The sequence below is a fragment of the Pseudoliparis swirei genome, chromosome 5 (assembly GCF_029220125.1).
Source record: "Pseudoliparis swirei isolate HS2019 ecotype Mariana Trench chromosome 5, NWPU_hadal_v1, whole genome shotgun sequence".
NCBI classification, from domain to species: Eukaryota; Metazoa; Chordata; class Actinopteri; order Perciformes; family Liparidae; genus Pseudoliparis; species Pseudoliparis swirei.
The window spans coordinates 26,493,504-26,507,890 of record NC_079392.1 but is presented as its reverse complement, the minus strand read 5'-3'; the positions used below and the strand labels follow the sequence as shown (position 1 = coordinate 26,507,890).

Genomic DNA, 14,387 nt, shown 5'->3' with positions numbered 1-14,387 from the left:
AATCATTTAATTTGCAGGAATTCGGTAAACCCACCAATTAGCTGACCGTAACGAAAAGGTAAGTGTCCCCCCCGGTGGAGCCCTGCAGGCGGGGCCCCCGGGGGCCTCGGGACCCCCCGTGCCCCACCGGGCCCTTTTGTTCCCGCTCTCACAACAATCTCCCAACCAATTATCTCCTTAGCATTTCCATGCGGACAAAAAGGGAAAAGGAAAACAACAAACCATTATGTTTAACGCGCTTCAAAAGAAGCGGGGAAAGAGAGCGGAGTAGAGGTAACGGCGTGCCGGGGGCCGCCGGCGGGAGAGCGCCACCGCCACGTTTGAAATGCGCCGAGTGGGTTTGAGGAGGAATGTGTTGATTGACTCTACGGACGTGAATAATGTGCCAAAACAACCAGAAGAAGGAGCTGAAATATGCCGTGTTGACGAGATATACATCTGTTTCATGTCGGCGGGTCTCAGCTGAGGCTGGAGGCAGGTGAGGAGCTGAACCTCGGAGGACCGCCCCCTGCTGGGAAGCACGGGGACATCATGTGGGCGCTGATCCAGTAAACGACTCATCTGGTTGTATAGAAGTCTATGTTCATGTGTTAAAGCTGCATTCTCTCTCCTGACCACCAGGGGGCGACTCCTCTGGTTGTATAGAAGTCAATGCATTATGTGTTAAAGCTGCATTCTCTCTCCTGACCACCAGGGGGCTCCTCTGGTTGTATAGAAGTCAATGCTTCATGTGTTAAAGCTGCATTCTCTCTCCTGACCACCAGGGGGCTCCTCTGGTTGTATAGAAGTCAATGCTTCATGTGTTAAAGCTGCATTCTCTCAACTGACCACCAGGGGGCGACTCCTAAATGTTGGTTTAAGTTAATTAAACCTAACTATTTTCTTCGTGGGTTAACTCTTCATTCTGTACGTTGATAAGTTTTAATTATCGTACGAATCCCTCGTTGTTCTATTCATCGTACATCCACTTCGTCTGGAGGATAATTATCGCGTTTAGCCCATAAGTACCCGTGACTCCTGCACTTCAGCAGCCGACTGATTGCGATAACTTCATGTTTGTGTCAGAATTGAAACTCAAACACACGATCCTATGAATACGCCCCAATCCTCCTTCCCTCCTTAACTTCCCCACAATGCACCTGTTCTGCTCCGCGACCAGCGAGACAGCGGCCGCATTGTTCTCACCGCTCTGCTATGAATACAGGCCGCCCTGTTGGTGTGCATGTTGAGTTATTATGGGATGCCCGTCGGTCACATAGACGCTCGGCAACACATGTAACGGGGTCACGTGACGCTCAGGAGTCACGTGATGCTCAGGGGTCACGTGACGCTCTTCTCAGGGGTCGCGTGATGCTCAGGGGTCCGTGGTGTTAAAGCTCCGGCCTCCTTCTCACTCCAGGACACGTTTGGCTAAAGGGAATAAAAAGAGTCGCTGAGAGCGTAAAGAGAGAACACACAAGACATCTGCATGAGCTTCAGCCTGCAGGTCTACGGGGATCTGGGCCGGCTCAGGGAGCACCGGAGCTTGACCCACTTCCAGGTCCCGTGAGTGCACCAGGTGCTGGGGGGCTGCAGGCCTCAGGAGCCCTCATGGGACGCTTCAGAGCAGCTGCAGGCACCTCGAACAACTCAGTCATCTAACCCCCTCCAACATCTTTAAGATCTTTAACATCTTTAAGATCTTTTAGATCTTTTTTCGGAACGAGAAGTGACACGAGAGGGCGGAGCCTAAGCACAACCACCCGGTTAATAAGACGTTAACCTGAAACTAGAGAGACATAAACTCATGTTTACAATGTTTACTGAGGGAAGGAGAGTCACTATATAGACTTCTATACAACCAGAGAAGTCACCCCCTGGTGGTCAGGAGAGAGAATGCAGCTTTAACACATGAAGCATAGACTTCTATACAACCAGAGGAGTCGCCCCCTGGTGGTCAGGAGAGAGAATGCAGCTTTAACACGCTCCACCACATCCTGAAGCCCCCCCCCCCCCAGTAGCAGCAGACACATGAAGAAGAGAAAGAGCTCTGGTGCTGCTTCACATTTCCACTAAACCACGAGGACTGACTCATCGAGGTAAAGGAAGTCGATGTCGTCGTCCTCGGCTTTGTCTTCCGGCGTCTCTTTCAAAACCGTGATGAGTCAAACATTACAAAGTTCATCTCTGCACCTCCTCCTGAACGCTCCTCCTCCAGAGAGGAGCGACCTCGAGGCTCCGGAGCGTCGGCTGTGAATCAGATGTCTCGACTATCGGAGCAACAATAACTGTGATGCCGTTGGTTTGTTCTCACGATGAACCCGTTGGAGGATCTCTGGAGGGTCTCTGGAGGATCTCTGGAGGATCTCTGGAGGGTCTCTGGAGGGTCTCTGGAGGATCTGTGACGGGGAAACAACTCCATCATTGATACAGATAGTAAGACGGGTAGAGACTTTATTAACCCTGCAAGGCAGCGTTTATACACACAGGTAAGCAACAAAATAAAATAATATATATATATATATATATATATATATATATATATAAAGAATGACAAATTAACAATATATCAACAAATAATAATATTTATATATATACATTTATACATAATTTAGTATATATTGTAAAATTATATACATATATTTTTTTTAATTATATATATTTAAATTGGCAGTACTGCACTGTACTGTCTCTTTAATAAAAAACAAACATTATTCTTGGGATGACAGACAGGATGACAGACGGGATGACAGACAGGATGACAGACGGGATGACAGACAGGTCACGTCGTAGCGTTACGTCGTAGCGTTACGTCGTAGCGTCACGTCGTAGCGTCAGGAAACAAAACATCTGAGAATGTGATTTGTTTTCACGGTATTCAGATTATTATGATATATTTATATTATTCAGTCTCCTCCCAGTTTATTAACTTGTACATCCAATTCTTTTTTTCATAGAGGTCAGAAAAATAAAACAACAACAACAACACCTCCCTCAACATGTTGGAATATGAGCCGCTTATTATTAAGAGCAGATTTAAACGTCCACCGGTTCGGCACGTGAGGAGAAAACAACAACAACAAGAAGTGTGAGCGGATCACCGAGTTAAAGTTTTAACCACGACCCGGAGGCCGGAGGTCAGCGGAGGAAACTTCAGGGTGGTGGGAGGTGTGTGTGTGTGTGTGTGTGTGTGGGGGGAGTATTGTCATCTATACCCCCCCCCCCCACCCCCCACTCTGTTGACATTCAGAGGCAAATGCTTCCAAACATGTTGAAGTGTTTTTACATCTCAATGAGAGGAACAACGAGCCGTCTCCCTTTGTGAGGGATATCTCCCTGAGGGACGCCAACAGACAGACGACGGACCCCCGCCACGCGCCGGCGGCAGGAGGGACGCGTCCTGCAGGAAACAGTTCAATGATGTCCTGACACGTCTTTCAATGTCTTTAAATGTCTCTAAACATCTAAATGTCTTTTCAGTGTAGAATAATCCTCATAATCACGGTTAGTGTTGAAAGTCTCCGTCATGATGCTGGTCACATGACCTGAGGCAGCTCCTGACCTCTGATATCACAGACCCCCCCCCCCACACACAGACCCCCCCACACACACACACAGACCCCCCCACACACACACACAGACCCCCACCCACACACACACAAGCCCCCACACACACACAGACCTCCCTCCCCCACACACAGACCCCCCACACACACACACAGACCCCCTCCCCACACACACAGACCCCCACACACACACAGACCCCCCTCCCCCCTCTCTACTGTAAAGAGGTGAAATCAGTCCTCACCTCTTTGTCAACAAGGACATCCTCCTGATTTCACCTGGCCCCCCCCCCAATTAACTCCACATACCTCTGTTTGCAGTGAATACCCAGAATGCCTGTGGTCATTGGCGGCAGCATTAACCCCGCACTGCCCCCCCCCCACTGTTGTCACCTCGGTGTGAGCGACACTCTGAAGGCCGTGTCGTGTTCCTGATCACCGCCTCGACTCGGAGGGATTTTAAGCCCCCCCCCCCCCCCACACACACACACACCCACACACACACACACACACACGCACACACCTCAAAGTGGAGCAGCGCCACAAAACGACACACAACGACCACAAAGAGACACACGACGTGACCACAAAGGGGGGGGGGTTCTCCAGGTCTGCCCCGTGGCTCATTATCTCAAGCTCCGCCCCTGCATCCTCTGATGTGACTCACTACGTTTTCTTGAGTGACTCTGGGGTGAACGGGCTAGAAACACCTCCACGCCTCCACGCCGTCCTCCATTATCATCCATCATCACCCCCCCCCCCCCCACCAGTGCGCTGCAGCGTGGGCTTTGATTACTCCACCTCCCTCGCATCTGGAGGAGAGGAGGAGGCGCAGGAGCTTCATGTGCAGCTCACACGTGATCGGATGCAGGAATGTGCAGCCTTCAGATCCCCCACAATGCACCTGGGCGGAGCCGTGATGCGGTTGGAGGCGAGCACGAATCCCGGGGGCCAACTGCACATCTCAGCCGCCTGTCATCAGCTGTTATCAAAATACATACCAGACCATAATCAACAGGAGAGGATGCCAAATACCTCGGGGGGGGGGGGGGGGGCAGAGAGACAAAGACATGATACAGGTGAGATGCAGAGCAGGAGAACAGCTGCTGGATAAGTGTGTGGCGGGAAACACACGTTTTATTGTAATTTATATTATATTATATTAATTATATTATTATATTTGTTTGATTTATTATATTTATTATATTATTATATTTATTATATTTATTATATTTATTATATTTATTATATTATTAAATTATTATTTTTATTATATTATGATATTATTATATTTAATTATTATATTATCATATTTATTATATTTCATCTCAATAACAAATATAGAAACAACATTTACGGCTTTGTTCTTTCTGTGGGGAAGTGATGTGGAGGCTGAAGGGCTGAGTGCTCCCAGCATGAGCTGCTGTCAGGCGTGTGTGTGTGAGTGAGAGTGTGAGTGAGAGTGTGAGTGTGTGTGTGTGTCCAGCATGTGCCACTGCATGTCTCAACACGTTCTCAACGTGTTGAAGGATTCATCCTGTAACAATAAATGTGATCCTATAAAAACACATAAGAAATATAAAGAGACTCATTTATACACATGTATTAATAAATAATATACATTATGAAGATTTATGCCTCATTTATACATATTTATTAATACATAATATACATTAAGAAGCATTATGTCTCATTTATATATTTTTATTATTAATAGTATGAGGCTTTGTCTCATTAATACACATTTAATAATAAATAATATATATTATAAAGATGTATGCCTCATTTATACACTTAATAATAAATAATATATATTATGAATATTTATGCCTCATTTATACAAATAATATACATTATGAAGATGTATGCCTCATTTATACACATTTAATAATTAATAATATATATTAAGAAGCTTTATGTCTCATTTATACACATTTAATCATAAATAATATATATTATAAAAATGTATGCCTCATTTATACACATTTATTAATAAATAATATATATTATGAGGCTTTATGCCTCATTTATACACATTTATTAATAAATAATATATAATCTGAAGCTTATGCAGAGGGTCTGTTCACACAGCATCCAGAGACTCATTTGTTTACCACGTTTCATAATTCATATTCCCATCATAACCGTGACCGCGTTCACATGGCAGCATGTGCGCCGACGACCCGGACACCTGCGCAGCGCGGAGCCTCCCGCGGCCCGCCGGCGACACGTGTAGGCGGAGGCGCACGAGGAGGAGGAGGAGGAGGGGGAGGGGGGAGGAGGGGCGACCTCTCGCGCGCTATAAAAGGCGCGCGCCCTCTCCTCTCGGCACATTCTCTCTCCTCCAGCCTGCAGCAGCTCCTCCTCTCAGGATTATCGCCTCCTCTCTGCAGCTTCTTTTTTCTTCCGAGGAGAAAACAACCTTCTACTACTTCTACTACTTATATAATATATTATAATACTATAATATTATAATATCACGATGCGTCTGATCCAGAACATGTCCACCATCTCGGAGTACGCAGCGCCGCAGTGCTCGGTGCCCAACCGGGTGATCAAGATCGCGGTGATCGGCGGCAGCGGGGTCAGGAAGACCGGTAAGAATCACCTCGATGCCTCCGGAGAGAGATTAATGTGAATATAATGTGTAATGAAATGCCCTAACGCCTCCTCCTCCTCCTCCTCCTCCTCCTCCTCCTCCTCCTCCTCCTCACAGCCCTGGTCGTGCGCTTCCTCACCAGGAGGTTCATCGGGGACTATGAGAGAAACGCCGGTGAGTCACGTGACGAGCAGCACGCTCAAAGTGGCTGTTAAATGCAAAACAATGAAATAAAAGGTGAAAGTACGAGAGTCTAACTGTTTGTGTCTGTGCAGGTAACCTCTACTCCAGAGAAGTCCAGGTGGACACGGAGCAGGTGACCATCCAGGTCCAGGACACTCCTGGTGTGGAGGTGAGACCCGCTCTTAAAATATATATGTCTATATTCATTTATATTTATTTACCCTGAAGACGTTCAACACGTAGATAATTAAATCAAAAGTAACTGGGCGGCAGTCCACACCCCAAATATGTCTCTAGAGTCTGAATCCATCCCATAATGTGCATTCAGGATCAGGAGTGTTGAGGACCGGTAAAGGATCCAGACTCTGGAGGGGGAACCGGAGTCTGGATCAGCATTCCAGTTATTTAATCAGGAGCCACAGATCCTCTGGTTGTATAGAAGTCTATGCTTCATGTGTTAAAGCTGCATTCTCTCTCCAGACCACCAGGGGGCTCCTCTGGTTGTATATTTAGTACTTTATGGTCATTTAGAGCCCAACGACCACAAAGCAGGGGACGCTTTAGGGGCGGGGCTACAAGGTGATGACAGATCGACACCAGAGGTACACTACGTCACTCCTCAGTCCATATATGGTCACTTCCTGTTCACTGGTTGCAAAATAAACCAAGATGGCGACGGCCAAATGTAGGCTTCAGAATATCTGTCCACTTCTCGCGAGTCTTTGAAGTCTTTGGTTTTAATCGGCCTCTTCTTCTCCTCCTCTTCCTCCCAGATGACCGATAACAGCATCAACCTCCCGGACCACGTGACCGGCTCCATCCGCTGGGCGGACGCGGTGGTGCTGGTCTACTCCGCCACCGACCGCCGCAGCCTGGACCTGATCCAGCAGCTGCACCAGCAGGTGTTGCGCACCGGGGGCGCCGCGGCGCCGCCCGTCATCCTGCTGGCCAACAAGGCCGACCTGCTGCACCTGCGCGGCGTGGAGCCGGCGCAGGGCGCCGCGTTGGCGGCGGCGCTGGGCTGCTCCTTCTACGAGGTGTCGGCCAGCGAGGACTACAGCCAGGTGCACCGGGCCTTCCACCGGCTGTGCTGCCAGCTCGCCAAGCCGCGGCGGGCGGCGCTGGCGCCCACGACGGCGGCCGCGACGCCGCCCGTCGGAGCGGCGCCGTCCTCATCCTCATCCCGCGGCCCAAGTCGCCCAACATGCAGGACCTGAGCGGGCGCTTCAAGCAGGCGCTGTCGGCCAAAGTCAGGATCGCCACCTCGGTGTGAGGGCGGGCTTAAGATGAGCATAAACCAACCGCGGCCCACGGCGCCGGAGAAAAAAGCCCAAAGAGGCGGGAAGAGATTCACCGCTTCTACGCGCTGAAGACCCTCAGAGGTCAAAGGGGGCGGAGCTTCAGCAAGGCAACGTCACTCGGGACGGGGCGGCGGCGCCGCGCGGCGAGACGACGAAGGCGCCGCCGCCGTGAGCGACTCAGACCAGGACGGTTCTGGTGGGTCGGACCCAGCACGGCGCCGCGAGGTGCTGCTGTGGTCCTGATGCTGGACTCTGGAGGCGGGCTCAGTGCAGCCCTGTGTGTGTGTGTGTGTGTGTGTGTGTGTGTGTCTTATTCACGCACTTTATGATCCAAAAAGCCTTTTTGTTCATATTTTTGTGTTCACAATAAAATAAATGATGACTTGAACTTTGTTCCTGGTTGTTTGCTGCAGTTCACACACAAACTACTTCAGACTATAACGGGCTGGAAGAGCCGTTGCTACGGCAACGAGAAACAAACACATCCCAGTCAATAAGAGGGAGTCGTGTTTATTTTAAGTCAAATATATTCTTTCAAGCCTTTTCATCCGAGAGCTAGAGGTAAACAAACATGGGCTTCAAACACCATAATATACAGACCATAATTTAAAGGCTCGGCGTGGAACTGGAAAAAAAACAAGATGGCGACGTCCATAATCCAAGATGGCGACAGACACTGTTTCTATATAATAACTGATCACACTTTTTACATCGATGGAGAATTTTTCTTTAAAATATTTATCAGCCGAACCAAAAACGATCCGATATGAAACCTTTTGGTTTATAACGTGTGAAACTAGTTTAAAGATATAAAGTGTTGATGAACCCACAGAGACCTCTAGAGGAGCACGGTCACGTCAAGGGAAGTACCGGTGCACTGAGGGTCCTCATGGGGTCCTCATGGGGTCCGGTCCACATGGGGGTCTGGTCCTCATGGGGTCCGGTCCACATGGGGGTCTGGTCCTCATGGGGTCCGGTCCACATGGGGGTCTGGTACACATGGGGTCCACATGGGGGTCTGGTCCTCATGGGGTCCGGTTCACATGGGGTCCGGTACACATGGTGTCCGGTCCTCATGGGGTCCTGGTCCTCATGGGGTCCGGTACACATGGGGTCCGGTCCACATGGGGGTCTGGTCCTCATGGGGTCCGGTTCACATGGGGTCCGGTACACATGGGGTCCGGTCCTCATGGGGTCCTCATGGGGTCTGGTCCACATGGGGGTCTGGTCCTCATGGGGTCCGGTCCACATGGGGGTCTGGTCCTCATGGGGTCCGGTTCACATGGGGTCCGGTCCTCATGGGGTCCGGTCCACATGGGGGTCTGGTCCTCATGGGGTCCGGTCCACATGGGGGTCTGGTCCTCATGGGGTCCGGTCCACATGGGGGTCTGGTCCTCATGGGGTCCGGTTCACATGGGGTCCGGTACACATGGGGTCCGGTCCTCATGGGGTCTGGTCCACATGGGGGTCTGGTCCTCATGGGGTCCGGTTCACATGGGGTCCGGTACACATGGGGTCCGGTCCTCATGGGGTCCGGTACACATGGGGTCCGGTCCTCATGGGGTCCGGTCCACATGGGGTCCGGTCCTCATGGGGTCCGGTTCACATGGGGTCCGGTCCACATGGGGTCCGGTTCACATGGGGTCCGGTTCACATGGGGTCCGGTCCTCATGGGGTCCGGTACACATGGGGTCCGGTCCACATGGGGTCCGGTTCACATGGGGTCCGGTCCTCATGGGGTCCGGTTCACATGGGGTCCGGTCCTCATGGGGTCCGGTACACATGGGGTCCGGTCCACATGGGGTCCGGTTCACATGGGGTCCGGTCCACATGGGGTCCGGTTCACATGGGGTCCGGTCCTCATGGGGTCATGGGGTCCGGTTCACATGGGGTCCGGTCCTCATGGGGTCCGTTCACATGGGGTCCGGTCCTCATGGGGTCCGGTCCTCATGGGGTCCGGTTCACATGGGGTCCGGTCCACATGGGGTCCGGTTCACATGGGGTCCGGTTCACATGGGGTCCGGTCCTCATGGGGTCCGGTCCTCATGGGGTCCGGTTCACATGGGGTCCGGTCCACATGGGGTCCGGTTCACATGGGGTCCGGTCCTCATGGGGTCCGGTCCACATGGGGTCCGGTCCTCATGGGGTCCGGTCCTCAGACTCTTCTGTCGTTTTTTGTCACATTTGAATCATAAAAAGCTTTAAAGACGTTTATCAAGAATGAAACTTCAGGTTCATTTTAGTTTATGATTATAAATCTGAGAAATCAGACGAGAAACACTGAAGAGCACCTGAGTGTGTGTGTGACTGGTTTGGATAATAGAAGTTCTGGCTTGTAAATAAACACATCTCACACACACACACAGACACACACATACACAGACACACACACATACACACACTTTTCTTTCTGACAGTTCAGTTTATTCTCCTCATGAATCTCGTGGCATCGAACACGACGCCAGCAGGATGGAGATGATTCTTCTCGGCCCGGTGCCCGGCGAGGCGCCGCATGTGTCGCCCCCCCCCCTCCCTCCCCCCTCGCTGCCTCTCGTCCACGTGCGCCGTTAGCTAGACGGCGTTCCTTCAGGCGGCGCCCGGCTGCAGCCTCCGGACCGCGAACAGCAGCTCGGGTACGTCGGCGGGCCGCAGGAGTCTGGTGGACAGCACCAGCACCTGCAACAACAACAACAACAACATCAACAACAACATGCACGGGGGGAAGTGGGTCACTGGGTCCCGGCTCGTGAATAAAGATGACGCTGATTCAAGCGGAGCGTGAATCAGGTGGAGGTGGTGATGACATCACTTCCTGTATGTGTTGTTATTATTCCCCGGCTGGTCGAGCAACTCGAAGGAACGCCTTAGAAATGGTTACAATATTAAAAATAAATTAAAAAATAAAAGTGAATTTGGCAACTTTCCACGAACTTCTAGTTTACTAGTCGTAAAAAGGGGCGGAGCCAAGTGGTTCTCTCACCTGTGACCAACGACCCTTAAAACACCTGGACTGGACCTCTCAGGCTCTTCAGCCGCCGCTGCTGTTCACCTCGTTCATGTGGACCCGGGAAAAAGAACGTGAGGGGACGCCGACCTGTAAGTGACCTTCAGACGACCTTCAAGTGACCTTCAGGCGACCTCGCCGCAGTCTTTTCGTCTGTTGCGCAACAGGAGGAGCTCCGCGTTGCTTTAACTTCTGGGAATGTTCGTCGTGGCCGAGTGCGTTTCAACACAGGAGCTCTGGCCACACGCACACACACACGCACACACACATACGTGCACGGTGTGTGTGTGTGTGTGCGTGTGGTCCAGCAGCTCTATGTCTTCATGCAGTTGGTCCTGATTACAGAGGCTTTGATCCTCAGGCCTCTCATTGCTGCGGCCTCTTATTAAGACCAACCACATCACTCTCTGATCCCCCCCCCCTCTTCCTCCTCCTCTTCCTCCCCCCCAGAGAGAAAACATGTCCGTGTGGACCGAATGAGTCCCGCTCACTCAGCGCTGATTACATCGTTGATTGTTTGTTTGTCGCGTTTTACATTTTTTAAGAAGGAGTCGCGTGTGTGTGTGTGCACACGGTGTGTTTGCGGGTTTGTTTATGGTACAGTGTGGGGACCGATGCAGGGACACACAGGATTGCGCAACACGTGCACCACAGCATGCTTTTTATTTTAATTTCCAATCCTGTTAAACGCTGAATAAGTCATTTTATGTTTAAATCAGTCACTCAAGAACAAAAATAAAATAAAATAAATTACACATTAAATATATTAAAGTAAAATTATTTTTAAAAAGTACATTTATTTATTTATGTATATATTTATTAATTCATCTATTTATATATATTTATTATTATTATTTGTACTTTATTATTATTATTTATTATTATACCGCTGGGTTCAGGGCTTTTATTGTGAAAGGGAACTGTTGGTCATCTCACCTGAGCGCCCGGTCTGTGCGTGGCGACAACCTCTCTGACGAGACGCAGCTCTGAAGGCGTGACTCCGCCCACCAGGAAGAGGAGGAGCAACGGGCTGTCGCCGGGATGAGGACGACTCACCTGCTGACGGGACGTTGTGATTGGTCAGTTCATTATACATCGTTAGGGGGAGGAGTCAATGAGCCATAGGATCAAAACATGACATCATAGACATCATAGATACTCATTCATTATTGTAATGATATGAAAGGTTACAATTAAATATGCAAATGAGGCGTGATGTCACGTAACTTCTGGTGACTTGAGGAGGATCGTCATGGAGACGGACGCGTCGGGTTCTGAGAACACGGGTCAGTACCATAGAGTCGCTTCTCTGGGGATGAACAACGGTGCCTCCCGGAAAACCCGTCAAAACAAAGCCCGCCCCCCCCTCCCTATCCCCCCACGCCCCCCTCCCCACGCCGTGACCTCGGGGAAATGTAACTCGAGCACGTGTGCTCCGACACGTGTCGGAGCCCTCAGGAGCCGACAGCACGGTGATGTCGGTGGTGTCTCTGCTGCCGGCTGCCGCGCTCAGTGTGAACGCTGGCCGAGCAATCAGGGGGGGGGGGGAGAGAGAGAGAGAGAGGGAGGGAGAGAGCGAGAGAGAGAGAGCGAGAGGGAGGGAGGCTGAACATGTGAAGCCGCAGCAGGCCGGGCGCCGCATGTCGAGGATGATTCAACATGTGTTGAACAGGATGAAGCAGCTCGCGTGTTCTGCTGGTGGCTCGCTCACACACACACACACACACACACACACACACACACACACACACACACACACACACACACACACACACACACACACACACACACACACACACACACACACACACACACACACACACACACACACACACACACACTGCTGCAGAGTGTGAACCATGTGCACGGCTATGTAACACGGGAGGGAGGGCTTATGGACATGTGCACGGAAACACAAACAAACAAGCTCATGTATTTATTTACATTATGATTTATTTATTTAATGCTTCATTTATTTTATTCTTTATTTACATTATGCTTTATTTATTTAATGCTTTATTCATTTAATGCTTTATTTATTTTATTCTTTATTTACATTATGCTTTATTTATTTAATGCTTTATTTATTCAATGCTTTATTTATTTTATTCTTTATTTACATTATGCTTTATTTATTTAATGCTTTATTTATTTTATTCTTTATTTACATTATGCTTTATTTATTTTATTCTTTATTTACATTATGCTTTATTTACTTAATGCTATATTTATTAATTTATTCATGCTTAATCTATTTGATGTTGTGTGTCTCGGCTCATTTAATGTGAAACGTTTTGATCGACATTGTCGTTAGAGAAAGGGAGGGGCTTCTGTTCCTGGATGCTGATTGGTGGAGACGTTCAATGACAGTTTGACATTAACCAATAAAGTTTTACGGTGGCTCAGTGGGTAGCACTGTCGCCTCACAGCAAGAAGGCCCTGGGTTCGAATCCCGGTCGTCCAGGTCCTTTCTGTGTGGTTTGCATGTTCTCCTCGTGCCTGTGGGGTTTCCTCCGGGTACTCGGTTTCCCCCCATCATCAGACATGCACCAACCTCACCGGTTCGTATGGATGTGAATGAATGTTGGTGGTGGGGGAGGGTGGCGCTGATTGGCTGCCCGCTTCCGTCAGTCTGCCCCAGGGCAGCTGTGGCTCCTGATGTAGCTTACCACCACGGGACGACTGTGTGTGGATGACTACTGGACTCTGTACTCTGTAAAGCGACTTGGTGCCTTGAAGCGCTATATAAAATAAATGATTATTATTATTATTACTGGAGTTCTAGGGTCTCCGTGCCGGTCTAGGGGCTCCGTGCCGGTCTAGGGTCTCCGTGCCGGTCTAGGGGCTCCGTGCCGGTCTAAGTGTTTTTCTTGTCGTCTTTTGGCTCCTGCAGAACGCTGCGAGCTTTAAAGCTTTAGAGGTTTATAGATTTAGTCCGTCTGACTCGGAGGTTCCTGGGCCAAGTTCCTTAATGTGTAAAACCAAGGCCTCGGTCTACCCCCCCCCCCCTAAACAGGCCCAGATGTGGTCTCCTCAGAGTGAGGCTGCTGGAAGGACAGACATGATCCGTAAAGAAACAATAATCAAAGTATTGCATGAGGTCTCATTGAGCCTTCAAAATAAAAGTCTCTCTGATGTGTGTCTTGTTTAAATGAGATTCATTAAAACAGTTTGATCTACATTCATTCACATTCCACTGCGGTTCCAATTAAAATAAATTGAACTGAATTGACTCATTAGACCAATTTGAGATTAAAGAGTAACAATAAACAAATAAATTAAAAATTCAGATGATCAGCTTTAGATTTCCCTTTAATAACTCAAAAACGTTACTTCGGTTGTATAGAAGTCTATGCTTCCTGTGTTAAAGCTGCATTCTCTCTCCTGACCACCAGGGGGCGACTCCTCTGGTTGTATAGAAGTCTGTGCTTCATGTGTTAAAGCTGCATTCTCTCTCCTGACCACCAGGGACCAGGGGGCGACTCTGGTTGTATAGAAGTCTATGCTTCATGTGTTAAAGCTGCATTCTCTCTCCTGACCACCAGGGCTCCTCTGGTTGTATAGAAGTCTATATAGTGACTCTACTTCACTTGATGTATTCCTCAGTAAACATTGTAAACATGAGTTTACGTCTCAGTCTCTAGTTTCAAGTCTTCTTCTATACAGCATGATGTCATCATTGATACTTTATGGTCATTCAGAGTCGACAGACCATGAAGCAGGGCCGTTTGGGGGCGGGCTACAGGTGGAGGTGACCT

The 14,387-nt window shown here is 49.4% G+C and overlaps 2 protein-coding genes across 2 annotated transcripts in view; one reads left to right on the top strand and one right to left on the bottom strand.

Moving 5' to 3' along the window:
• The first annotated feature begins 5,902 nt into the window (after nt 1-5,902).
• Nucleotides 5,903-7,597, top strand: LOC130194076 (ras-like protein family member 11B). The gene is given in 5 exon segments (XM_056414958.1): nt 5,903-6,139; nt 6,259-6,315; nt 6,417-6,493; nt 7,098-7,469; nt 7,472-7,597. Coding segments are annotated over 5 exon segments (747 nt in total). The 5' UTR covers nt 5,903-6,024.
• Nucleotides 7,598-9,831: 2,234 nt separating this feature from the next.
• Nucleotides 9,832-14,387, bottom strand: part of scfd2 (sec1 family domain containing 2) — a 74,963-nt gene continuing 70,407 nt past the window's right edge. Inside the window, exons 8-9 of the mRNA XM_056415621.1 lie at nt 11,566-11,685; nt 9,832-10,301 (exon numbers count right to left, since the gene is read on the bottom strand). Coding sequence (XP_056271596.1) covers nt 10,212-10,301; nt 11,566-11,685 — 210 coding nt within the window. The 3' untranslated portion in view covers nt 9,832-10,211. The remainder of the gene's footprint in view (nt 10,302-11,565; nt 11,686-14,387) is intronic.